The sequence below is a fragment of the Halichoerus grypus genome, chromosome 12 (genome assembly GCF_964656455.1).
Source record: "Halichoerus grypus chromosome 12, mHalGry1.hap1.1, whole genome shotgun sequence".
NCBI classification, from domain to species: domain Eukaryota; kingdom Metazoa; phylum Chordata; class Mammalia; order Carnivora; family Phocidae; genus Halichoerus; species Halichoerus grypus.
This window is the reverse complement of record NC_135723.1, coordinates 49,333,767-49,361,184: the sequence shown is the minus strand read 5'-3', so window position 1 is coordinate 49,361,184 and position 27,418 is coordinate 49,333,767. Positions and strand designations below refer to the sequence as shown.

At 35.6% G+C, this 27,418-nt stretch overlaps 1 protein-coding gene across 6 annotated transcripts in view; it reads left to right on the top strand.

Moving 5' to 3' along the window:
* CRPPA (CDP-L-ribitol pyrophosphorylase A) overlaps positions 1-27,418 on the top strand; it is a 407,209-nt gene that overhangs the window by 127,216 nt on the left and 252,575 nt on the right. For 5 of the 6 annotated variants that reach the window (XM_078059331.1, XM_078059332.1, XM_078059333.1 and 2 more), the window contains one exon: positions 11,655-11,752. The exons of the other annotated variant lie outside the window; for it this stretch is intronic. In XM_078059331.1, coding sequence (XP_077915457.1) covers positions 11,655-11,752 — 98 coding nt within the window. The remainder of the gene's footprint in view (positions 1-11,654; positions 11,753-27,418) is intronic. 6 annotated transcript variants of the gene reach the window in all.

Here is a 27,418-nt window from a genome sequence, read left to right as displayed (position 1 = left end):
TATGAAACCTGAACAGAGTAAATAGAACAGGTATTTGAGGTTATAAATAAAGTAGTAGCAGGTAGAATAACGAATAATACCCAACTTTCAAGTACTACCTAATTGGTGGTGAATTTCGTGATTTTGTTCCTCTGCTATATACTGACTTGGATCCAGTGAGGCCCAAAGCTGCCAAGTGAGAATTGGAGTAGGCAGAGCTCCAAGAGAAGCCCCCTAACTCTGGCTAGATGAGCAGGAAGGGATCTCCTGATGTTCACATAGTGAAGATAGCCTCCTTTTTTTTTCTTTTTCTCCCTACTCTGTTGATTGACTCCCCAAGCAGTCCTGTGGCTACAGTGGCACTGACAGTGGCAACAATGGGTACCCAGAGATTCGTAAAATTCTGAGAGAAGTGAACATTGCTCTGGCATCAAGGTTGCCGTGGCTTGAAGAGGTGGGGTGAGCACTGTTGCTGTTCTTGCTGTCTTCCTTTTGCTTAACTTTGCATATGGATATAGTCAGGGGACATGTGTGCAAAGTGGGATAAAGTCCCAGCTCTCTGGTAGAAGTGCTGAAAAGGGATGCACTATACAGGAGAGACTGGTGCATGAGGATATTACCTAGATATCCAGGATATAATCCAAGATCAGTGGGCATACAAAGAACCAGGAAGATGGAAACTGAAATGGGGAAGGGTAACCAGTTAGTCATGTTGAGACGACACTGATGTCGGAATTACCTGACAAATATTTTAAAGTCCTGATTATAAAAATGGTGAAAATAAGGGGAAATGCTCTTGAAAGATGGAAAGTCTCAAGAAAGGCATAGAAAATATAGAGAAAAGCCAAATGGAAATTAACTGAAAAAAATACATCAACCAAAATGAAGAACTTACCAAATGGCCTTAGTAACAGAATAGAGATGTCAGAGAAAGTTCCAGTGAAGTTAAGACAGATCATTGGAAAATTTTCAATCTGAACTACAGAATCAAGAGGTTGGGTCAAAAATGAATAGTGCTTCCATCTGGCAATGTCATACACTGCTGGTGTTAAGGTAAAATGGTACAGCCAAACCGGAATACTGTTTAACAGTTCTTAAAGAGAGAAATGTACGTTTACCATATGAGCCAGCATCCTTGTCCAGTGCATTTACCCTAGAGAAAGGAAACCTTACAACCACATGAGAAAGCTATGAATGTTTTACAGCAGTTCTATTCATAACCTTCAGAAGTATTTAGCAATACAAATATTGTCCTTTGGATGAATTGATAAAACATGGTACATCCATATAATGGAAGGCAACTGAAAAATGAAAAGATACAGACTGTAAATATGTAAAATAATTTAAATCTCAAAGGAATTCTACCCAGTGATGGATGATATTCTCATAGGGTTACATTTTGAGTGATTCTCTGTGTGATAGTCTTAAAGAGACAGAACTGTAGAAACAACAGCAAAAATCAAAGTTTTCCCACCGTGCAGCAAGGGTGATTACAGAGATGACATGAGGGATTGAACTGCTTTGTGTCCTGATGTGGTGGTTACACGAATTTATAATGTGTTAAAGTTTGGGAAATGACACAAAGGTAATTGTAGTGCATACCAATGCAGAGAAAGTTAGAGACCAGTGTATCTTTATATGGCCCTGAATGGTAGCAATTCTAAGATGCTGTTTCGATTTCAGGGATGTTATACAGAGGAAACATAAGAGTTTTAATTAATGAAATAAAGCAAGTGTTGCAGGTTTGCCAGGTACTTAATTAAAAGCAATGAAAAAAGACTTCCTATTTTCCCCCACTGTAATGTCGTTTTCTATTATAACCTCTTACGCCTTAGCATTGGAAGAGAAGAGTTTGCTAGAAACTGTAGAGAATCTTGTTTACTCCATGAACATGTGATACCATCATTTGACTTGTGTGGCTTCAGTTAAAAAAAAAAAAAAGTGGGAAAACTCCTGAATTAGGAAATTACCTATATTCCTTATAGGTTCTATCAGCATATGGAGTGTCTGAGGTTTTCGATTCTAGACCAGATTGCCTGGTTTGAATCTTGGCTCTTCAGTTTGCTAGCTGAACTTAATCCCAGGCAAATCATTTAAATCTGTATCTGTAAGAAGGACATGATAATTTTGCCTGTATCATACGATTTTGGTTAGAATGTACATTTATTGTAGTATTATACATAATATTTGTCAATTACCCAGTGAGAAAACATCCAGTGTTTAAGTTACTCTGTGGCTCAATTGTTTTTACTGAAAGGGTGCTAGTATCTTTTATTTATTAGTAACATTGCTTTCATGAACTAGAATCTAAAGGACTCTCTATGGTAACTTGAATTTGTAATGCTTACCACCTTGTGAATAAAAATAATGCTCTTATTACTTGATGCTTTGAGCTTTTCTCTTAACTTACTATTTTTAAAAAGTTATTATTTTTTTAAGTAGGCTCCACACCCAATGGGGGACTTGAACACAAGACCCTGAGATCAAAAGTCAGATACTCTACTGACTGAGCCAGCTAGGCACCCCTAGCTTTTCTCTTAATTTAAATGTTAAAAGTTTACCCATTGTTTTAATAGTTTGTTAGGTATCCTTATGTGATATACTGAAGACCTTTATCTTGTCTCTTGATCTTATTTAAAGATACTTTCTGAATGAATAGAAGTATGGATGAAAGGACTAGTGTACTTGCATAAAGTTTTTACTGCTACTTATTTTTTAAAACGTTTTGCTGTCCAACCACAGATAACAGAAATCCAAACCAGATCTGTAGCTTAAACAGTAATGTGAATATCTGTGTAATATCACACAGATCAAGAATAGAACTTTGCCACTCACAGCAGAGGCTTTTTCTTGCATTTTTATGCAGTTAAAACTTCCCTCCTCAAAAAATAGTAGCTATCAAGATTTTACAGCAATTTCCTCATTTCTTCTGAGCTTTATCACTCAGATTTACATTTCTAGACGCTATGGTTTAGTTTTTGTTTTTTTTAATGACCTGTTAAATCTCACTTACTCTATGGGTTCCCCATCCTTTTATTTTGCTTGCACTTTGTCTCTTACTGAACCCAACCTATTTGATCTGTAGATTTTGTCCTATTTTGAATTTTGATGAGTATATATTCTTGCATGGTGCAATTATGCATATTTCTATATATTTTTTTTGTCTTCTACAAAGTGACAGCTGGCTCTAGAAGCTGAATCAGATTTAGTTTCATCTCTTTGGTAAGACTAGAGGTGGTGTGAGTTTTTAATTAGGAGACATCAAATGTCTGGCTATCTTTTATTTTCTGATGATAGCAGCCATTGATGTTCAATGCCTAGATTTGTTAATACATGGCGGGTGTGTGCAAAATCATGACATTTTAATCTGATTAATTAGTTTTCATGTATTAATTGAGGTGCTTTCACAAACACTTCTCATCTACAGTTTACCTACCCAGTGTATGGCTTACAGAAAGATAGATGTTCATTTTCTTTTTCCAGTATTCAACTGAATGAATTCATTCTGTCATCCTCTGAACTTACCAAGTATCTTTTTGTGTGTGTGTGTGTGTTTACATAAAGATGAAATGCTTCATAAATTTTTACTGATAATTCCAATTCAATATTGTATTTTACTTCTACCCCATTGAGAATTCTGGTTCCCAGAGATAGTGGAATTAACAGAATTAGAATATTGTATAATCATTCAGGTATTTTATTCAACAGTGTACCCTCTGGGTCTCAAAGTATACATACTCTCAACCAAGACTATTTCTGAAAAGAGTTACATAATGTTTTTTACATATTTCATTCACTCCTATTGTATTTTCTTGTTTATACTGTATCTTTTCAGATTATACTGCCAATTATATACTCTATTCAGTTAATTTTAGGCCTTATTTAGTCATAGTTCTGAAAGTAACTGTTTTATGCTGTCCCTAAGTCATTCTTTATATGTCTCTCTAGTCTTTGGTTGTCTGAGGACTTGAGTTCTAGCACGTTCCTTAAGAAATATTCACAGGAAAATCATTTTCTTCATTCAAGTTTTTAACTGTATGTTTTATACTTGAAAGTCAGTTTTGCTGAATATAAAATCTTGGCTCATAATTTTTTCCTTGAAAAACTTAAATATGTTCCTTTGTTTTATTGAATAAATTCTGGTTATCTTATTACCTCTATTATCTCTATTCTTTTTGTCTAGGTGACCAAGGGAATGAGTTTTTTTTTTTTTAAAGTCTAGTAACCTTACTAGAAAATGTCTTGGTATTGGTTTTTATTGGTAAATGTTTGGAGATACTTATATGTGATATGCTTGAGTGTGTGTGTATAAAAAATTTCAGTATTCTCTTCTTCATGGATTCCTATTATGTTTATGTTGGACCATCTTTACCCAAGTTCAATACTTGTCACCTTATATTGAATCTTTATTTCTTCTTTTTTTTAATTTAAAAATATTCTTTATTTTTCTTTTTATCTTAAATTATTATCTGTTAGTTTTGTACCTGTATCATTACAGTATAGTCCTCATTTCGGGAATAGTCTTTTATTTTAAATTCTTCCCTGACTGCTGCCCCTTAATTTATGAGCTTTTGAAATTCTAAATTACATAGTTCTTTAATGTTTGGTTTCATTGCCTTATTCTTTTTTGGCTTGTTATAAAATAGTAGATTGCAATTTTAACTGGTTTGGTAGGCATATCTTGCATGCGTTCATTATTTTTAGAAGTGTTTTTCTGCTCTTTATTTTTTTTATAAAAGCTTTACCCAGGGATTGACTTCAATAATTTTTCCATTATTAGTTGTATTTGCCTTTTTATAAATACACCAGTCATATTGGCTTAGGGATCACTCTAATTGTCCTCATCTTAACCTCAGTATACCTCTTAAAGTCCCCATCTACAAATATAGTCACATTCTGAGGATACTCAGGGTTAGAACTCCCACAGTGACTTTGGTAGGGGACAAAATTCAGCCCATAACCATGTGTCATAGTCATGATCTTAGCATAGAGCCTGGAAACTATTAAGTGTTCAGTACCTTCTTCTTAGTGCCCTGTGTTAAAATCTGGGGGTGGGGGTGGGGGGCGATGGGGATGTTGGGAAATTAAAAGTTAGTAAATTCTAGTTTACTGAGTTTAGGAGTTAGTGATTTTTATGGGAGAGGAAAGCTAGTAAATGATAAAATACAAAGTAAAAATTTTAATCAAAGTAAAACAAAAATGCAGAATAATGTGAAAGGAAAAAATTACCCTTTAGGATACTAATTTCACATAGATTTGAGTTCAAAAGCTAAAAGTTTACAATTTCATGGCTGTGTGATATTGGGCAATTTACTAGCTTCATAGACTCCATCTATAAAATGGGGAGAATAATTTCTACTTGTTATGATAAAGAGAAATAATGTATAAAAGTCTCTGCTGTAGTAAAAAGCAAAGACAATATATTAAAACTACTTAGTATGAGTATGTATTAATCAGAATAAATGCACTGACTACCGAAATGATTGCTGCCTATAATGTTTGTCATGATTCTGTTGCTGTGTACTGCCTGAACGTCAGCTTTGTGAATAGGCTTATTAGAGCCAAGGCACATGTAAATTTCTGTTTCTGAAACTCAACACTAAAAGGCCTTTCCTTCAGACCACTGAAATTCAGTAACACAGTGATTTATACCTAGATATGAGGAGAATCCTGACTGTGTGCTTACATGTGTTTCAGAGAGAGATCTTTATGTATCAGAATTGTGGGTTTGGAGATGTGGGGATACTGTAATTTCAAAAAAGTCTCCCTGGTTTGTTACCTCCCTATTCTTTTTTCCCTCCCACTGCTCCCCCCACCCCCCAAATACATCTAAAACACTGGCCTATGGTTATTAAAGCAGATGATCCTTCAGGTGCACCTTTTTGGAGAATTAGACAATGACATGTAATGGCATTGCAGGTAGGGGGAACGTGTACTTTAGTCCGAAGATCAAGGTAAATCTAGGGAGATGTAAGTGGTATGATCTGGCTGAAGAGTAAGGTGTGTTGCCCAAGGTGTGGGTGTACATTTATTGCCTTTTATAGAACAAAAGGAGGTGGGAATTTTGTGATGAAGACTTGGAAATAATTATCTGTTGAAGTATGCTTAGGATTATTTGCCAATGTATTTGTCAGGGTTCTCTAAAGAAATAGAACAAACAGGATATACAAACACACATACACATACACATACACACATGAGTTGGCTCATGTGATTATAGATTATGGAGGTTGGCAAGTCCAAATTCTACAAAGCCAGTGTCACAGTTTAAGCTGTAAGGCTGGCAGACTGCTGTAGAACCAGGAAGAGCCAATATTTTGGTTCTAAGACCATTAAGCAGGAGGTTCCTCTCTTAATCCTGGCAAGTCAAACCTTTGTTCTATTCAGATCTTCAACTGATTGGATGTGGCCCATCCACATTAGGGAGAGCAATCAGCTTCACTTAGTTTACCAATTTAAATGTAAACCACATCTAAAAATACCCTCACAGAAACACCCAAATTATGTTTGACTGGATATTTGAACACCCCATTGCTCAGTCAATTTGACATATAAAATTAATCATTACAGTCAATAAAGTAAAATCAAAGTGTACATTATTTTTGGCATAATTACTCTTGGCAATTATACATATACCTTGACCCTTTAAGAGTTCTCACACATGGGGATGAGACATTAACTGAAAAAATTTGGGCTTACTAATTCTTACAGCTTTTTAATATTAATCTGTAGACTACAGGTCATGTTCCATTAGAATTTTCTATTAAGTCACATTGAGTTGTGTGATACCTAGATGCTGTATGTAAATAAAGAGTTATTCAGTGTAAATCAGACTATGTGTTAAAAAAGATTTTTGGGGGGAAATTGCCCTACAGGTTTAGATATTAAAATACTTCATGTGTCATAACCATCCTTTTAGGAGGATTTAAAAAAGATATTGTATAAAAAAATAGTATAGCAACTAAAACTAAGAAGTTAATATTAGTAATAAAGTTGACAGTTCAGGTATGATCTGAATTTAACTCCAGTATTTTTCTAATTTATCTTTAGATCTTTATTGGGGAGAGAAGAAAGATTGGATTCTTGTAGAGTTTTTATGATTCTGGGAAGCAAAATGATTTTATGGCCCTCCCCCCATGCTATTGTTATATTTATTTTAACCACTAAACATTTCTAAGAAGTGGTTTATTAATAGAACAACAGATTAACATTTCTAAAGGCTCCTGTTTTTGTTGATTTCATTATTAACCTCATGGAAGTTGTTAAATTCTTTGCTTTGAGAAATTTGGAAAGTTTTGTGCTTCATGAAAAAAATGAATTTTAAATGTTATATATATTTTTTTCTCTCTCAGTTGAGGGGGTACTAGAATAAGTGTGAAATTGAGGAGGTTCAATTTATTTGAGTGCTGCTTCTCTAGCTACATTCTTTCCCATTTTGGGTTTCCACCTGCGTGGCACCAGTATAGTCCCTGCTGTTCTCTTTTGTTGGTGAAGATATTAAGTACATTAACATTCCCAGTTAGGGTTGTCAGTGTATGTTTGTGGGATCACTAGTAGAAATCACATGAGATGCTTCACCCTAGATCTAATGGGTAAACTAATATGTGACTGATCAGAAGGTATCCATTTTAGTTTTAAGTTCAGGGATGAAAACATAGGACTGTTGGGCGCCTGGGTGGCTCAGTTGGTTAAGCAACTGCCTTCGGCTCAGGTCATGATCCTGGAGTCCCTGGATCGAGTCCCACATCGGGCTCCCTGCTTGGCGGGGAGTCTGCTTCTCCCTGTGACCCTCCCCCCTCTCATGTGCTGTCTCTCTCATTCTCTCTCTCTCAAATAAATAAATAAAATCTTTAAAAAAAAAAAGAAAACATAGGACTGTTATTCAAGATGTTTTTCATTATTATACATAATTACTGCATTTTGGGTGAAATATTAAAACTTGAAAAGGATTAGTGGGACAAAATTGAGATGGATTTTTAAAAATTTATCTAAATTCAATTACCATATAACGTATTATTGGTTTCAGAGGTAGAGGTCAGTGATTCATCAGTCTTATATAATACCCAGTGCTCATTATGTCATGTGCCCCCCTTAATGTCCATCACTCAGTTACCCCACCCCCCACCCCTCTCCCCTCTAGCAACCCTCAGTTTGTTTCGTATGCTTAAGAGTCTCTTATGGTTTATCTCCCTCCTGATTTCATATTGTTTTATTTTTTCTTCTCTTCCCCTATGAACCTCTGAGTTGTTTCTTAAATTCCACAGATGGATTTTTTAAGAAAGACTTTACTATTTGAGAGAGAGAGCCTGAGCTTGTGTGCGTGCATGAGCACGAGCATGGGGGTAGGGGGTAGGAGCAGGGGGAGGGGGAGAAGCAGACTCCCCACTGGGCAGGGAACCAGAGGACTTGGGGCTGGACCCCAGGACCCTGAGATCATGACCTGAGCGGAAAGGAATAATCCCACATATAAGGGACTGAGCCACCCAGGTGCCCCTCTCCCTTTTTCTTTAAAGAAACACTGAAATAAATAAGACTACAGGGAACATTTGAAGTTAGAGATGGGTCGTATCTTCAGTAGACCAAAAAAAAAAATTGTATTTTTTGTTGAATCCATGTGATCATAACAACAACAATTATGTGAACACTTACTGGGGATTTACTTGGAGCAGGCACTCTGTGTAACTTTGGGTATATTAACTCATTTAATCCTCATCAAAATCTCATAATGTTGGGTCCTTATTCCATGTTTCCTTCATTTCTTTTAGATTTATAAATTCTGTGTAGAAAGTTCGGCTCTACATAGAAATTGATTTTTAGCCTCTATATTTCATACATTAAAATATTGTTAAAATATGAATATACTATTTATAGAATTTTTTGGCTATTGGATTGGATTCCTATAGCATTTTAAAAAATTCATGTGGCTTAATAATTTAACGAACATTATTGAATGCCCAAGAATTGCCTTGTATCTGTAATTGATCAACATTGCATGTTTTTTCTTATGTTGCCTTTATAATATTGGGTAAGAAATGGTTAAATTGTGAACTCCAGTGAGCCATGCAGATCAGAGTAGGAATTGGGTGGATTTGAGTTTTTTAAGTAGTTTGACACTAGAAATCTCAAAGGCAATTGACTAACAACACTTCTTTCTCACAATTCAGGGGTTGATTCTGACGGGCAACCGGTGTTGAGAACCGTTGAATTTGGGAACTGATGAAGATTCAACCTAGTGTAGACTGTGAATGACACTGGATAGGTGGAGGATTTTATAATACTAGGGGAAAGGACATATCGGTATGAACATGGACACTATAAAGAAAATGGCAAGTCTGGCATAGACTACTGGGGAGTAAATAACTGGGAATTACAAGACATTGGCAGATGCATAGAAATGACCATGATAAAAGATTCACCTTATTTATTACATTGCCTTGAATCTAGATTCTTAGGTTTTTTTTTAGTTGATTTTCACTAAATAGAGGGGTGAATTTATTTTTTATCCAGCTTCATTGAGATATAATTGACATATAACATCATGCAGATTTAGGGTATGCAGTGTGATGATTTGAAATATGTACATATTGTGAAGTGATTACCACAGTAAGATTCACACATTCTCCACATCCAGTAGTTAAAATATTTTTTAAAAGATGAGTTTCAAGGTCTCCTACTGTGCATATGTACACGTAGATACACACACACATATTCATGTTTTTTTATTGTACCTTATTTGTTTTGGGGGGTAGAATATTTTTTATTTTAGTATACTTTGAAACAAAAGATGAAAGAATAGTACACTTAACTTCCATCTGTCTTTTACCTAGATAAACCAGTTCACCCATTGTTTACATATTGTCCCCTTTGCTTTATCATGTCTATACATGTTTTGTCTTTCTTGTTTGGCCTACAAAATTAGGGACTAGTTAGTGGGTGTTTGCTAAATTTATGGTAATTTGTTGTAGAACAAACAGAATAATAAAGATATGCTGTGTAATTCATGAGAACTTCAGGAAAAATAACAAATGAGAAATTACAGTAGATATTACAAAATGTTAAAATGAGAGGAAAGTGAATGAAATCTTTTAAAATGAAAATGAAATAATTTAAACTGAACGAAAATATCACAATGTTTGAAATAAAGCTAAGGCTGTGAATTAGAGGAAAATTTAAGGCTTTATATGTAAGTATAAGAATAAAGGAAAAGCTGGAAGTAAACAATTTAAGCATCTTTTTCAAGAAAACAGCAAACTAAGTCTAAAGAGGGTGGAAGGAAGAAAATACTGGATTGTAGAAATTCAAGAACTAGAAAATAAACATACAAGAGAATCAAAAAGCTTTTCTTTGAAAATGTTAATAAAGTTGATAAAGCCTTGGCAAGAGTGATCATGAAAAAATTTCCTTTCTGTGAGGTCATGTTTCTGGAATCTCTTATATGGTTTCAGAAAATTATAAAGGGTGTCATCATGAAGATTGGTACTAATAGAACATAGAGCTCCAGCACCATATAATATTCTTGATAAGTGGGAGGTGATTAGTAATAGGAGTACTATTAATTGGTGATATTGTTCATATTTTACTTTTATTTTCTTCGATATTGTTAATATTTTAAGTGGTCTGTTGTTCCCAGCTTTGCTTAGAAAAATGATAAACTATCACTATATCAATGTTCATACACACCGAATTATATAGACCTGTCCATGTAAGAAGCAGCTGGGTTAAATGTGTTTTTTATTTTTATTTTTTTTTATGTTATGTTAGTCACCATACAGTACCTCATTAGTTTTTGATGTAGTGTTCCATGATTCATTGTTTGCGTATAATACCCAGTGCTCCATGCAATATGTGCCCTCCTTAATAGCTGGGTTAAATGTTAATCAAACTAACTTGATTTAGGCTTCTTATTTAAAATTCGGCCTTTTTTCTTTATTCTTCATATAATACCATGCAACGTCTTCTTAATTGGCAGCAATATAGCTATTTCTTAGCATTTTAGATCTGTCTACTATAGAGGAGGACGGCATATCTTTTGAGAGCGTGCATCCAGGGTTAACAAAGGTGAACATTATTAGGTCATATGGCTTCTGTTTTTGAATCAGATCATGTCAAAGAGGTCTAAAAATTTGAAGAAAATCGGTTTAGTTCTTTTCACTTGTGGTAACACTTAAACAGGTGGGAACTTAATTGTATTGAATTGACCAAATTGAGAGGAATGCCAAGGAAACTGCTGTACTCACCTGGGACACTAGGTGGCACAGTGAGCTGCACACAGGAGATTTCTTCTAGCCTGAGGAGGGGATCTGCAGGAGAGATGGGATTTTATTAGATTCTAGGAGACTCCAAATAAATGTAGGAGGATTGAATTGTCAAGCCAAAGAGCTGTCACTTCCGGTTAGTCCTTTTCAAATGTATCCTAAGCTCACTTATTTCTGTTGATTACACACATTCTGGTTAGCCACCTATACAGTATTGAATACATGACTTTATTGACTTGGGTGGTAACGGGTCAAGGACTTACCAGTGTGAATTCCAAGTGACTTCACTGCCTGAAGGGAAAACCTTCCTAGTTCCTAGGTGGACAGTTAGGAACAGCAGGTAAGCCTCGATTTTAGCATACTAGCGCTTTATTCCATTTTCTGTTTGAAACTTAGTATTTTTTTTCTTTTTTATCTCAGAAAGAATTTCACAACACATTTGCATAGTTATGGACACAAAAGAAGATGAGAATCATGTAGGTCATTATCTTGAAGAAATACTAAAAAATGAATTAAATGTAAGTATTCAAAGGTTGAGTTTCATGACATCAAAGAGTTGAGTTCCACTTACTCCCTGTTTTTGAGCTGATGAACTTCTTAGTTGAATTCATACCTAATTGGGCTAAGGAAATGGAAGAAGTAGTAATAAGTGTGAGGAGGTCCATAGGAATTATTTGTAACATTTACCACTAACGACTTGGATTATTTACTTCTTTGACAACTTTTTGTCTTGAAATGTTTTGTTTGACAAAATGATTTTATTTAATTTTAAGTCATTTCCCTATTTCTATTAAAATGTATAACCATCTATCAGGACTTATGATGAACATGTGATGACCTTTTAACAATATACACAATCAAATTCTACTTAAAAGCTGAAGGAAAAAGTTTATTTAGTTAATTTTATCATGATAGCGCAGTTAGAAGGGGAACGGGCTCTGTTAGGACTGTCTGCTCAGATGGCAGCTTTTTTGCCTAATTTCCTTATCTTAAATTGAAAATGTCAATAACATCTACTTTGTGAAGTTATTAAGAGGATTGACTTTGGAAAGCATCTAACTTGTAGTAAATTTTTGGTGAAGATGAAACTGTAATAATTAAATTTTTGATGATGAGACAGATGTGTATTAAGTAATGAATACTACTAGTTCCCAAACTTTAGTCCTGATTTAGATACACAAACTGTTAAGAACATAGATCCCTGGAATATATAAAAACTTAGTGAACAGTAGTTTGGGATTAGTTCTAGAATCCAAATTTTTATACTTCACCTTAGCCAAAAGGCCAAGAAGAGATAGAATCCAAATTTTTAACAAGCTCCCCCAGGTGATATTAATGGCACTTAGTGCCAAATTCTACCAGTAGCACTTGGAGCAACAACCCAAAGCTGAAAGAAAATGACCACCATATCCACTGTCTCTTCAGTGGAAAGGTTATACTATAATCTACTTTGCGATATTGCTTCTATCCGTTGACTTTCTGGACATTTCCCCTTCATCCTTGGAAATTTTCACATCTTGCGCTGTCTGCTTTCTACCTCGAGTTCACCTATTGAGAATCTATTCCTAAATTCCATTCCCCAGTTTCACTGCTGCATCTTGCAGAATATTTATTGATAACTTTTCACTGTCTGACCCACTGAAGCACCCTTTTGCCTCAAAAATAGTCTTTTATCTTTGGGTAATCTCATTTATTCTTTCTCCAGTCAATGCAGAAGTCAATGAGGTGGGACCCTGAAAGAATATTACTGGAACTCTGGCTATCGATCAACCCTAAGTTTAGAGAGTTGGGTTTTTATACTTTTGTTGAGTACCCAGCTGTTGTATTCTGTGTGACTAATTCCTTTATGGATCTTTCTAGTATTAGACCCTGCAAGAAGTCCCTTTGATAACAATTATTACAGTATTCTCTTGTTATTGCTTCTTTTTCTATATCTGTTGAATGATGAAATGACATGGAATGTAGGGATACACACAGTAGTACATTGACTGGCCTTGTGTGATTTATTCATCACTCTGACCTCTCAGGTCCTTACCCTTTTCATTTCCAGTGACCTTCATCTACCTACCCATTGGGTCCAGTCTGCATATTGCCATCATCTTAACTGTGCTGACAAAATAAATACTAAGGTTATTTCTTAAGTTCTGACCACAACGTTTTGTCGTTTCATATATTTTGCTAAATTACTCCTGTGCATATTTGAATTTTATAGGAAACTCCAGGTCCCCCTTCTTCTCCTTTTCTTTTGGCTACATTTTATTTTATACCCTTCCTTGCCTAGTTTAGATGTCATGTTTTAGGGCTTCAGTGGATCATGAATCTTCTACCGCTATCCTCAATTCCCTTGTCCTTCAAATGCACCCCTTGGTTAAAACTCCATGTATTTGTCTAACTTTTCACTTCTCTAAGCCTTGACTCAAACTTCATACTGCTGGAGAAAATTACACAGCAGTGCAGATTGTTGCCATTAAAAAATACTGGTCTCCATTCTCCAGTGGGCAAAGAATATTTTATTTATTTATTTTTAAAGCAAATATACTACGATTGCATAATCAACCCCCCATCCTCCTCTGTGAATATTTTGAACCTCCTGCACTTTGCTCAAATGCTGAACCCAGGTTTTCTTAACTTCAGTGTTAGCATTTTGAGCTAGATAATTCTTTGTTGTGAGAGCCTGTCTTCTGCGTTGTATATTGTTCAGCAGCATCCTTGGCCTATACCCACCAGATGCCCCTAGTTGTAGCAACTAAAACATCTCCAGTTATTAGTAAGTGTTGCCTGGATGGGGCAAAATCCCCCTTCAGTTGAGGAAAGCTGGTCCAGTCCCACTGTCTTTAACCCCATTGTTAGACACGGTCTTGTCTCCAATTTCAGAGCATAATTACTCACTCCCACATGGCAGCATTCCTATCTTCCTGGCACCAAACCGCCAAAGAATCCTATGTCTGTAGCCATACTCTTAATAGGACTGTTTCTTCTTCTGAGCTCTGGTTCCCCTCCCTCCTCTTCCCCCTTGCCATCAACATCTCAGCATATTCAAGTTCCTTCCATTAATTGAAACTAAACAAAACAAAAAATCCTCTTACTCAAGTTACCCTGAAGCCAGCCTTGTTTAGAATAATTTAACTTCTCATTTCTCATTTCAGTGTAGCCTGATTTCCAGTCCTACCTTGCGTAGGAACTACTCTCAGCAAGGTCCTCAGTGACCCTTTGGGCAATCCACAAGACATTTATCAGTCCTTACCTTGATTTATTGCAGTACTTGACCCTCTTGTCTAATACTTTATTCCAGAAGGAATCTCATCCATTTTTATAATGTCTTGTTTATCTGAACCTCCTTTTTTATTTGTGACTTCCTCTTAGTTTTGTTTATAGGATCCTGTTCATAATTTTTAGGTTTCTGTACATAGGTGAGTGGTTTACTCCGTATAACCATGCTGGTGGCTTCACGTATCATCTACTTGCTAGAGATAAAACCATTCTCTAGCCCTGTGTTTAATTATTCACCAGCCTGTGTTTCAGATCTGTAAATTCATTTAGAAGTTCCTCAGACCCTCAAACTTAAATGTTAGTAGTATTTAACATTTCACAAATTCTTGTCTAAAGCAGTTGTCCTCCATCTGCTAAGGTTTCAACCTCTGACATTTGTATATTTTGCCTAGTTCCCTAAACCTGGTGTAATCTTTCAACCATTCTCTATCTCACCCCTGAAGCAAATAAAATTCCAAAACACTTGAATTTTATCTCAATATCCCTCAACTGAGGAATCTGGAGTCTTCCCAGAGCTTAGTGCAGTCTTGATACCAGGGGGAGATTTATTGAATGCTAAATAAACAAATGGATAAATGATCATAACTTGTTATTACTAACTTGCACATTATATTACGTGTTGTACTATGCTTTCTGTATAACCTATTATTCCCAACTTAGTGACCTTAAATAATAAACATTCACTGTCTCACAGTTTTTGTGAGACATAAGTCTAGGCACAGCACAGCCAGCTGGCTTCAGTTCAGGGTCTTTAATTTGACTGTAGTCAAGCTGTCCTCCTCAGGCTGAGGCTCACCTGAATCATCCATGGGCAAATGGATCTGCTCCCAATTTATGCAAATAGTTGTGGTCAGGCCTCAATCCCTTGCCATGTGGGTTTATCCACAGAGCTGCCTCACAACATGGCATTCAGGATTGAAGGCATGGTCTTTTTGTAACTTGATCTTAAAAGTAACACCCCATCACTTGTGTCCTATTGTCTTCATTCAAAGTGAGTATATTCAACCCACCCTCAAGAGGAGGGGATTATGTGAGATTGTGAATATTGAGAGGTGGGGGAATTTTTAGTGGGTCTCTTTTAGAAGTTGTTTGCCACAAACATAAATTTGTTACTAAGTTAGAAAAGAAAATACCCACTACCATGGCCATCCTAGTTTCCTGTACATGAGAAGCAGTACTATATTTAAGTCTGAGTCGTCTCTATTAGAAATCATTATCCGACCACACTATAATTCCTTAAATAAATGGAGGCCCAATCTATTTGATATGAAAACTAGTCCTTAGTACTCAAGTTTATCATATATTCTATATGACGAACACCAGAGTTGATCAGAAACATCCAAATAGTTTTCTTTTTTTTATTGTATTTTATTATGTTAGTCACCATACATCATTAGTTTTTGATGTAGTGATCCACGCTTCATTGTTTTCGTATAACACCCAGTGCTCCATGCAGTACGTGCCCTCCTTAATACCCATCACTGGGCTAACCCATCCCCCCTCCCCTCTAGAACCCTCAGTTTGTTTCTCAGGGTCCATAGTCTCTCCTGGTTCATCTCTCCCTCCGATTTCCCCCCCTTCGTTATTCCTTTTCCTTCTCCCATGTCCTCCATGCTATTCCTTATGTTCCACAAATAAGTGAAACCATATGATAATTGACTTTCTCTGCTTGACTTATTTCATTAGCATAATCTCCTCCAGTCCCATCCATGTAGATGTAAAAGTTTGGTATTCATCCTTTCTGATGGCTGAGTAATATCCCATTGTTTATATGGACCACATCTTTATCCATTCGTCTGTTGAAGGGCACCTTGGCTCTTTCCACAGTTTGGCTATTGCGGACATTGCTGCTCTGAACGTTGGGGTGCATATGGCCCTTCTTTTCACTACATCTGTGTCTTTGGCACCATACAAAAAGATAAACTCAAAATGGATGAAAGACCTCAATGTGAGACTGAATAGTTTTCAAATCAGTGACTGACAGATGGAGCTGACTAGCCAAAACCAACAGCCTAAGTACATACTCTAAACAAGAAATGAGTTTAATCACCTGAATTAAATACAGTTCTATCCAATATAAACCAGCCTAACAAATTTTCAAATTCTAGTAGAGAAAAGAGTCATTGACTACTTTTTTTAGGTTTTTATGTTGATCATTCATTCCATAGTATAACCCTAGGTGACCTGTTGTATAATCTGATAAAACATCCTAAATATTGACTTAATTTTAAAAGAAATGAGCCCACAAAATAGATAATAGTCTTAACATATTCTTCACAGCTTCAGAAATAGTTTCTGAGCTTTTACTAGGCTTCATTTCTATATTTTTTTTCTTTTCCTTTGCTACTTCCTCCGTCACTTTTTTTTTTTTTTTAAGATTTTTGTTTGTTTGTTTTTTGTTTTTTTTTTAGAGAGAGCACGTGTGAGCTCGGGGTGATGGGGACCAGAGGGAGAGGCGGCATAGAGAGAATCGCAAGGAGACCCCCCCCCCCACCGAGCATGGAGCCTGACATGGGGCTTGACCTAATGACCCTGAGATCATAATTTGAGTCCAAATCAAGAGTTGGATGCCCAAACTACTGAACCACCTAGGTGCTTAACCCAGGTGTCACTTTTGATGATGGAAAATTACAATTACATACTTAAAAAAGGAGAATATTAAGAATGCTCATGTATCTAGCTTCAACAATTATCAACTCATGACCAATCTTGTTTTCTCTCTACTCATTTACACCCCTCCGATTATGCTGATGAAAATTTCAGCTATCCTATCTTTTCATCTGTAAATATCTCAGTATATATATGTACAAAAAAGATTTCATCTTTTAAACTATAATCATATAATTATCTCCAAAATATCCATAATTGTGCCCTAATATCTTTACATGTCCAGCAGTTCACTTTTCTCCATTTCTGCTATATATTTTATCCTTTTTGTTTCCCATTTGTTGGAATCATTGTATCTTTCAATGTACCTTTCATTCTCTTTCAAGATTGTCCACAAACTGGGGCACCTGGGTGGCTCAGTTGGTTAAGCGGCTGCCTTTGGCTCAGGTCATGATCCCAGAGTCCTGGATCAAGCCCTGTATCGGGTTCCCTGCTTCTCCCTCTGCAGCTCCCCTTGCTTGTGCCCTTGCGTGCGCGCTCTCTCCAAAAAAAAAAAAAAAAAAAATCTAAGAGTGTCCACAAATAACCATTGGTTTGTATGTCTCTTGAGTTCCTTTTAATCTATAGCTTTTATCTCTATTTTTTTTTTTTTTTTTAGTAAACTGTCTTTTAGAAATGCCCACATTAGGGGTTTACTGTTTGCGACCCTGTGGTGTCACTTATCATGTCTGTCTGTCACCTGTATATTCTGGAAATTGTAGTAAGATCTAGAGGTTTGTTCAGATTCAGACTAAAGTTTTCCTTGGCAAAAAATACATCATTTTCTTTTTCAAAGGTGGTGATGTATACTTCTCCCAAGAAGTACCTAAGTTCAGTCTTTTGTATTTCTTTGGTGTAGGCAGACACCAGTGCCTAGAGTCATTATTATATAAAGGTTGCAAAAGGATACAAAGTGAAATGAAAGAAAGTGGAATTGTGGCTTCTGCTCTGGAGATTATCAATGGGGTTTTTTATTCTTAAAGATTATAGATAGAGTCATGATTTTAAAATGCATTTGATGTGATTCAATGCATAGCAGTTATACTTTTACTAATGCTCAAATGGTCCAGTTTTGGCCATTCATTAGAAGCCTCTTCAAGTTAACTTGAATCCTTTTCTCATTATGCTAATAGTTTGATAATTTTCCTGCTTTCTGATGTGACATGATGTTCTAGATTCATCTTGACCTCTAGATTCATTTCCTGGCCAAACCTGGAATCAACCAGTTCTCTAGCTGGCTGCTACTAAACTGGTTATTGTTTCCAGTTTTTATTTTGCTGAACAGGGGTAGAATACAGTTTCTGTCATTTGTTAAAAATAAAACACATCCTTGATTCTTATAGATGTTTCCAACTGAAATTAGAAATGGGAATGCAGATTTTTTTTAAATGTGTTTTATCTCTGTCACCTTTCTCTAGTGGTGAAATTTAGTGTTTTCTATAATTCCAACATAACACATTTGTTTTATTTCATGCTAATTGATTCCTGAGAATAATGTAAGGTATTTTTTCCTTCACTGTCTTAAGGGTATATCGTGTTTAAGATTTACAATCAAATTAATGTGTTCTCCAGTCATTTGATATGTACTTCTAATTGGTTATGATGCTGTCTAGATACACAAAATCATTTGGCTTATTTTTAGACATTTCTTTTTCAAAAGAAATTTTTTATAATTTTATATGATCTTTTATCAAAATCAAACCTACAAAGCAAATTACACTCAAAGAAGTCTAACTTTTGTCACTGTCTTCTGTACCCTGTTGCCTCCTCCTTTTCTGGGTAACCAGTTTTCTTGAAGTTTTATGGTTTATTCTTTTTACTGTTTATCAGTATCTGTATAATAAGTATTGTTTTGTATTTATTAAGATTTTTCTCCTGTCCTCCTTTGACTACCTTTGTATAAATATTCCTATGAAATACCTTTGTCGTTTATTAATATTAATTTAAATTCTTTTGACTCTTGTCTAATGGGTCTCTCTTCTGGGCAGTGTGGAAAATAACTAGTGTCATCTTCCTGCTACCTCTGCTTTCAGTATCTAATCTGAATTAGTGTCTTTTAATTAACTACCTGCTAACACCTTTAAAATGACAGCAAGCCTTTTTTATATTCTCTTCCATTTATATGTGATTACATACTATGTTGTTTCCCTCACAACCATTACTGATTCTTAGATTTATAAGTAAATGTTTGTTTAGTTTTAAGAAGACTTACGTTGATATTTTGCAGATCATTTTGGTTCTCTGAAACTAATGCTCCAGGAGATTTCCCAGGGAGGGCTCTTCGACACAGTAGTCCAAGTTCTTGCATGTGAATAAAATTATTCTGTGGTTAAAAATGTACAAGTTGATTTTGGCTCAATGAAAACATTGGTTCAAAACTTACACCCTGAACGCCTTAAATATGGTTCTGCATTGTTTTCTATCATGAGGTATTTGGATCTGGTCTCTTTGCCTGGATGCCCGGTGAATTTTTTTTCTTTAAAGTCCAACTGTACTAGAATTTTCTTAATGTTGGCCCTTTTGGGTTAATATACCTATGTACACTATGTGTTGTTGTAGAGTATAATTTCACATCTTTTTATTTCATGAAATTGTCATGGCATTATTGTTTTAGCATTTTTTCATTCCATTACTTTAGTTTTCTTTTTCTGACATCCCTATTTGTTTGCCTATCTTTATAGTTATTTCTCTTGGTTTTTAAAAAATGTTTTAATTTAAACTTTTCATAATTTAAATTTTATATTTCTCTTCAGGCATAATCTGTGATATTTACTTTCTTCTGTGTTCTTCCTAATTTACCCTTCATTTCTGAAACATTATTTTCTCATTTTCCCATTTTCTTGTTCTAATCACCTTATTTCTGATTTATTCCAATTCTGACTTCTGTAGTTCTCTTGTTGTTTTAGCTTATCATTAAATGTTGGGTTGCAGCTTTCACTCATTTTGTGAATGTCTTTCTGAAGTGTGTGTATTGCCTGTAGGGACATTATTTGGCTCTTCATTCACTCAGTCATTCATTCATTTGAGAGAGAGTGCATGCATGCAAGAGCTGATGGGGAGGGGCAGAAGGAGATAGAGAATCTTAAGCACGCCCCATGGCCAGTGCAGAGCCTGACGTGGGGCTCGATCTCACAACCCTGAGATCATGACTGAAATCAAGAGTTGGATGCTTAACTGACTGAAGCACTCAGGTGCTCTATTCTTTTATTTCTTATGAGATTTGAGGTCCTCTCTTATTGCTACTTTTTAAGTAAGAGAGTTTTTTAAATCTATATTTAAGATGAAGGGGTGGGTCAGAATAATTTTTATAGCTTAATTGCATAATCTTCTTATTCACTTGCTCAGGAAAAATGGAAGAGATCGCCGTGCTCTTCCTGAGTTTCTATCCTTGCTACCTTTCTCCTTTACCTGGATCTTCTCTTCGGCTCCTAATGCACCTCTGTCAATTTAGACTTTTCTGGTTGATGCTTTGACTTAGAAGGTGCTTTCTTAGTTTGGGCCCAGACTCCTAATAACCCCCCAGCAGAGTGAGAACCTTCATGTGGCCCCTTTGTTTTCAACTTTGAATTGGAGACTAGATGGCCTCTGAGTTTTTGCTGCTCTTTCCAGAATAGCCTGCTAAGGTATCCAGAGAATACCTGATAATGGTTTTGTATTACTTTCTTTGGGCTCCTTTTTACCCCTCCTCTTTGGCCTGCACATTATCTTAAACAGTGGGGGTCTTTATAGTTGCTCGCAGTTTATCCCTACCTACTTATACTGGTTTTGTGATAGATAACATCTACAGGTTTTCATTTTTGAAGTTTTTTCTTGTACTGTCTGTTTTTATGGAGAGATCTACAGAGACTTGAAGATTAGAACAACTCTTTCCAAAATCTTCTTTCCTTTATTCTTTATGTGTGCTCTGCTTGATATATCTAATTTTTAAGCACTTAAATTTCTCTCTGAATTTCAAGTGTCTAGTTGATCTATAAATATACATGATAACTTTAGAACTTGAAAAAATTAGGCTTGATTTGAAGTTAGGGATTTCTTTCATTTAATAAAACCAAGATGTATGCGGATGTTCAAAAGAAAGAAGTACCACTGATTTGGCGCCTGGGTGGCATAGTCCTTGAAGTGTGGGATCTCAAGGGTGGTGAGATCGAGCCCTACCTCGGGCTTCGTGCTTTGTGTGGAGTTTGCTTGAGATTCTCTCTCCCCCTCCTTCTGCCCCTCCTGCTCATGTGGTCTCTTGTGTGTGCTCTCACTGTCTCTTTCTCAAATACTTAAGTAAATCTGAAAAAAAAAAAAAAAAAGTACCACTGTTTCTCAAGCACCTCTTAATTGTAATATACTCCTTTGAGGAGATATATTGGATTTTTTAAAACTAAGAGTTCATGTAGAACTTACAAAAAAGAACTTTGTGTGTTCTGTAAAGTTAGAGAATCTCGGTTGACTTGGAAGGAGCTGTCATTCAAAAATCTGTCCTGGCTTCTAAATTTGCCTAAAAACCATTAGACCACAGAAGGACTTAACAAAATGTTTTCTCTCAGACACCCACAGTACTAACAGTTGGAGTGCCTTTTATATGCCAGAGATATGCTATGTACCTTAATCCTTTAAAATAATCTATCCCCCCACCTTATTTTACAAATAGAGGAAAACTCTGGTTTAATGATTTACCTGAGATCACATAACTATTGAGTGCAGGTGCTGATTGATTCATTATGATTTCTATTAAATATTCTTCTAAGAAAAGGTAAAACAAAAGAACTGAAAAAACAGATGTTTAACAGGGTTTATACCTAATGTTAGGAAGAAGTCCCCTTGGGTAAGGGATTGCTTAATTTTATATATTTTTCTCCCCCATAAGGGAAAATTTATCTTGTGTCATTTTTCAGCCCATAATTTACAGACAAACACAAAACACCCCATTTTCTAACATTTTTACCTCCCAGAGCTTTTGTCTCACTCTGAAAAGAGCATATAAAAAAGCTGAAGTCACCAGGATTGAAATCAAGTCACCTGCTGGGCAGATCAGTGAGGGTGTGGAGCTGCTCAGTACACAGTGGGAGGATTGTCTTATTGGCATGAAAAGAAAAAATGATTCTCATTGAAACTAAAGGAAGAGATTGGGTATGTGTGTTATAATTATCTGTGCTAGATTTTTGAAACTTACCTTAGGAGGCAAACTGAATAAACTCTAATGATGCACACCAAATACATGAAAGAGGTTGGTTAAAAAGTAAAATAAGGAACTAAGTAAGGGACACCCTTCCTAACCTCCATACATAAGAACATTTCACTCATACTTGAATTTCAAGGCTTTATAATCAGGCTTGTTATATTTCTTTGATTTCTTAAGGAGTTTGAAGTATTTCATGGACCACACCTAATTTAGAGCTCGAGCTATCCAAATGTACATAAGACAGTAATGGAGGAGTCTGTTATCATTGTTTCCTAACTCAACAAATATTGAAAAATAGTTTATGATATATACTTTGCTGAGTAGTAAGGGATTTATAAGTAAGGGATTTATAAGAATGTGGTCATTCTTCATTAGTCCTTAATTCCCTAATTTACTTACCAAATAATACATGCCTGTTAAGATTTAGTCACTGGATACTGGGAGTTGAATTAAACAAGTGTGGTTCCTTCAAGGGTTATCTGGAACATAGTGTTGAGTTGGGGATAACACAGTAAATGAATTAAAGATGTTTAGTTACAAATGGTGAAAACAATTGTAAGCAATAAGTAAAGTATGCTAATGTGAGAGAGAGCCCTGGAAAATCCTTTAGAGTGCAGAAGGAGGGCAGTGAGCTAGAATCTCTTGGCAGATAGGACATTGAGTTAAACCTCTAAGTGTAATCAGGAGTTAGCTAAGAGAAATCCAGGAGGAAGAGTGTGTAAAAGGCATTCAGAGAGTTGTGTTGAGTAGGCTGAAAGAAGACTCCTATGGTTGAAGTGGAAGTGAAGTGTTGGGACGTGGGGACAGGCTCTGTGAAGGTTACTACCACCACCAGTGCTGCTACTGTTGTTACCGATATTTTGTCCTAAGAGCAAAATGAACTGATGGAAAACTTGAGCCGGAAATGATATAAACCAGTTATATCTATAAAAGGATTATGTTGGCTATTGCTTCTTAAAGTTCTGTAGAAGACGACATGTAGTATTTAATGTTTTCTTACATCACATTTACCCCTACAAGCCCAGGTCTTTTCAACCCATTTTTCATTGATATAATGAAAGAAATGAAGTTCTTAAAGAATGCTTATCTTATATTTGGAACAAACAGGGACTATAGGAGATTTTCTTGTATTTGCTTATCCACTTCTTCCTGTTTCCTGGAGCACATAATATCATTACTGTTCTGTGTAACAACCAATGACTAGCAGGATATGACTGAGACACATTTGTTTTCCTGGGTGTAAGGCACCCTTTGGTTTTGTTGAGGCTGTCTGTGATACCTAGTTTATTTTGCCTAATGCCCTCAAGGTTGTGGCCAGTGAATATATGGATCTGTGCTTTTTCTTATAGACCTAACTAGATTCAGTGTATGACATACTAGTTAAACAAAACATCAAAAATAGCTAATGAAATAAGAGCAGAAATGAAGGAAACAGAACAAATTAAGTCATTGCAACATGGTAAGACCCATTCAAAATGGGGTTATTTTATGCTTATTTTGACATTTAACACAATATTTGCTTTAAAGATAAAGGATTTGTTCATTTTTTGAAGCTGAACACAGTGAAGTATAGTGAAATAACACAGTAAACACTACCGTGGGACTTCTGACTGAACAATACCAACACAATTCAGTTAGAATATGTGGTTTTGGTGTATATACAAGACTACAGAAACTAGCTGAAGACCATCCAATTAATTTCTTTGAGTTTATTTGGGATGTTAGCCAGATTTCCTGATCAGTTTTCCAGAGGTAAAAAAAAATGTTCAAAATTATTGGACCACCTAGTTGCTTGGGATGGTATTAATTATATTCATGCTGTATTTAATAAAATTAACAGTTTATAATTACAACTGCTTGTCATAGTTTTAGAGTCATTATTAATGAGGGAGTGAATATAATCCTCCTTAAATACCACTTTGTGTACTTTATGTACATATCTACGTTTTTTGTCTCTGTATGTCTTTGAGTCACAGGCACATAATGAAATATTACCCTTTCTCAAGGAACCAGATGGTTAATTTGGAAAAATGCTATTCTGCATCCTTGTCCACTTAGGAATGAGGTCATTGTTCACGAGTTCTAGACAACTGTTACGCTGAGTTAAAACAAATCAAAAGAATACACAACATTTACTCTGGGGCATATATTTGTAAAAAAATCAGCTCTTCTAATTCAGGAAATTAATTGATTTTACATACATACATGGTAAACATGTTTAGGAGGAAAGTCTATAAAAAACTGAAAACATGTTGTTTGGAAAAAAAAACATTGGAGTGTAAGTTATAGTTTCTATCCTTCATCAGTTGATACTGATGAATAATATATATTCACTTGTTTTCTTATGCTATTTAAAGTGAGATACAGTTTTAGAGCTTATTTACTGTGATTTCACTTCACTTTATTGATTTTTTTGGTTCCAAATATAGGATACATGTTTTTAAAATAACATTTTATACTTTGAATTATTGTATCTCCCCTCATGAGTTTGGAGATGAATTTCATTTCAACTATTTGCATGCAGTATAACTCTATTTTGTAATACCATAAAGTAGTTCATTCTATTGTTCTCATGGCTTTAGCTAAATAATGGCTCTTGGGTTTTTGTTGTTCCAGGGAAACTGAACCAAATATATCCATTTGAGCTTGTAGTCATAATAAATTATCCATGGCATCTTGTTTCCAAAGCCTGGAAGTACTTGCCTGCTTAAGTTCAAATCTCTTTTTCTTTTGGATGGATACTATATCCTTTCAGTGACTGTTCATTGTCTATGAGTCAAAGTCTATACAGCTTGACCAGTTATTTGATCTCTTTCATAGTCTATACTGAACCTTTCACTCACTAAATTCTCTCTATTGTAGTCAAACATACTATCTTGCTCCTGCCTTGAAATTCTGTAGTTTTCTTTTTTTTTTTTTCTTTATTTGAGAGAGAGAGAATGAGAGAGAGAGCACATGAGAGGGGGGAGGGTCAGAGGGAGAAGCAGACTCCCTGCCGAGCAGGGAGCCCGATGCGGGACTCGATCCAGGGACTCCAGGATCATGACCTGAGCCAAAGGCAGTCGCTTAACCAACGGAGCCACCCAGGCGCCCGAAATTCTGTAGTTTTCTGTCTTTTTCACCTAGCATTCTGTTTAATTATATTTCCATCCCTATTAGTCAGCTTCAGATTTCATTTGAGACTCAGTTTAATAACTCTTTTCATGAAGTTGTCCCCATTTTTCCGGTTCTTGGACTTCCTAAACTACTCATCAGCAGTGGTGTCACTGTGCATGTTCTGCCTTTTATTGTTATATTCTTATACCCATCTCTCTCACCATTTCTTTTATCACTGATCCTTGCACAAGGCCGTATATATGGTGAGAACCAGATACATAGTTGTGGTTAATGGTGAGAGGATGATGAACAAGCAAGCTTCTGGAAAACCTCTCCACCTGGATGTCAGCCAAATACATTTCTGGAGATAAAGAGATAGCCGCTGGGCATCCATCAATCACGTGAACTGTTGAGAGGAGTTTAGAAAAGTACGCCCAAGAAGTTTTAATTGATTTCCCAGCCAGAAGACAACTATTTTCACAAAAGGAGGGAAGGGAAGGGCAAAGAGCAGATGTTGGAGAGATGAGATGAACTGGAGTCAGCCAGAGTGATGAAGTTAAAGTTGGTGTCCAGAGGCCTTCTGTCAGGAAAGGAGGGAGAGAGGGGGAGAGGGAGAGGGAGGGAGGGAGAGAGAGAGAGAGAGATGAGGAAATGAGCTGTGCAGAGGGGGCTCTGAAGTGGGGTGAAGAAATAGGTCCATAAGCAACACTTTAAGGTTTGTTCTTTAGAACATAAAATAGGATTCTACATCAAGATACAAATTTACCTTTCTTTATTAACTGGGCATATACTGCTTAAAAAATATCCTGAAGTGTGCACGTGTTCACACACTTCTGAAATAAGTCACATGATCTTTTTTAAGTTACTTTTGCCTAAAAAGTAATTTATCTTTAATATTATAAAAACATTTTGGACCTATACACTAAATAATGTATATTCAATAGGTTACTAATATATAGCTTATAATGAAAAGTTGTATGAGATGAAAATTTTATTTTCTACGTAAATATGGGAATTACATTTCTTGGTAGAGAGGAAAATACAATAATGAAAATTTTTTTGCTTACTACATAGGATTTGAACAATTACAGTGGTAGTATTTGGATTGTACAAGTGTTGGGATGGTATTAAATATTCCCTAAAAGTTAATCTAGTGGATAGTTCCTCTGTGATAGAAAAGCATGTGAAATCACTAAGCTGCTCATACACGATTGTAGCTGCTTATGGTTTCTTATGGTGTATTTCCTATCTAATTTAAAATTAAAGACAGTGAAAAAACAAGATACAGAGCTTACTGAGTTGCAAATCTGGTTTTAATATATACCTCCTTTTACCTACTCATTTTGAATATACACTTGTCACATTTGTGGTATGATAAAAATATTAAAACACTTGATAAAAATCAATTTTAGTATTTCCCTTATAAAAAGAGTGACTATATTAAAGCCTTAAAGTTGCTAGAATATTACTGTTTTTGGTATCACATATTGATTCACAAATAAATGCTGAATACCCAAAACTAGAACTCTCCAACTAATGCAGGATTTTGCAGTAGCTATGCTTTTGACTTACTTGTATAGATGGTTTTTTATCTTGGAGGTTGGCCAGTGTGTGCATCATAGAATATGTGATAGCATCCCTGTCCTCTCTCTGCTAGGTGCCAGTGGTAGTTTCCTATCCCACGTGTGACAACTGAAAATGTGTCCTGACTTTGCTGACTTGACAAAGTTGCCCTGAGTTAAGAACTGCTAAAACAATCTGTTAGGTTTCATGAATGCTCAAATTTTACAGTGGGTTGGGAGTAAAGCCATATGTGTTGTACTTGTAATTTCTAATGAATGTATAGCTACATGTAATAAACTATAGTCTTCAGTAGACTATTTAAATCATCTATAAAACTGACTTGAAACTGTTGTTGGTGTTGATTCTAATTAATCTAAATCCATGATATTATGACTAGAATATAACTTGTGCATACTTTATTAGGGCATAATTATATAGG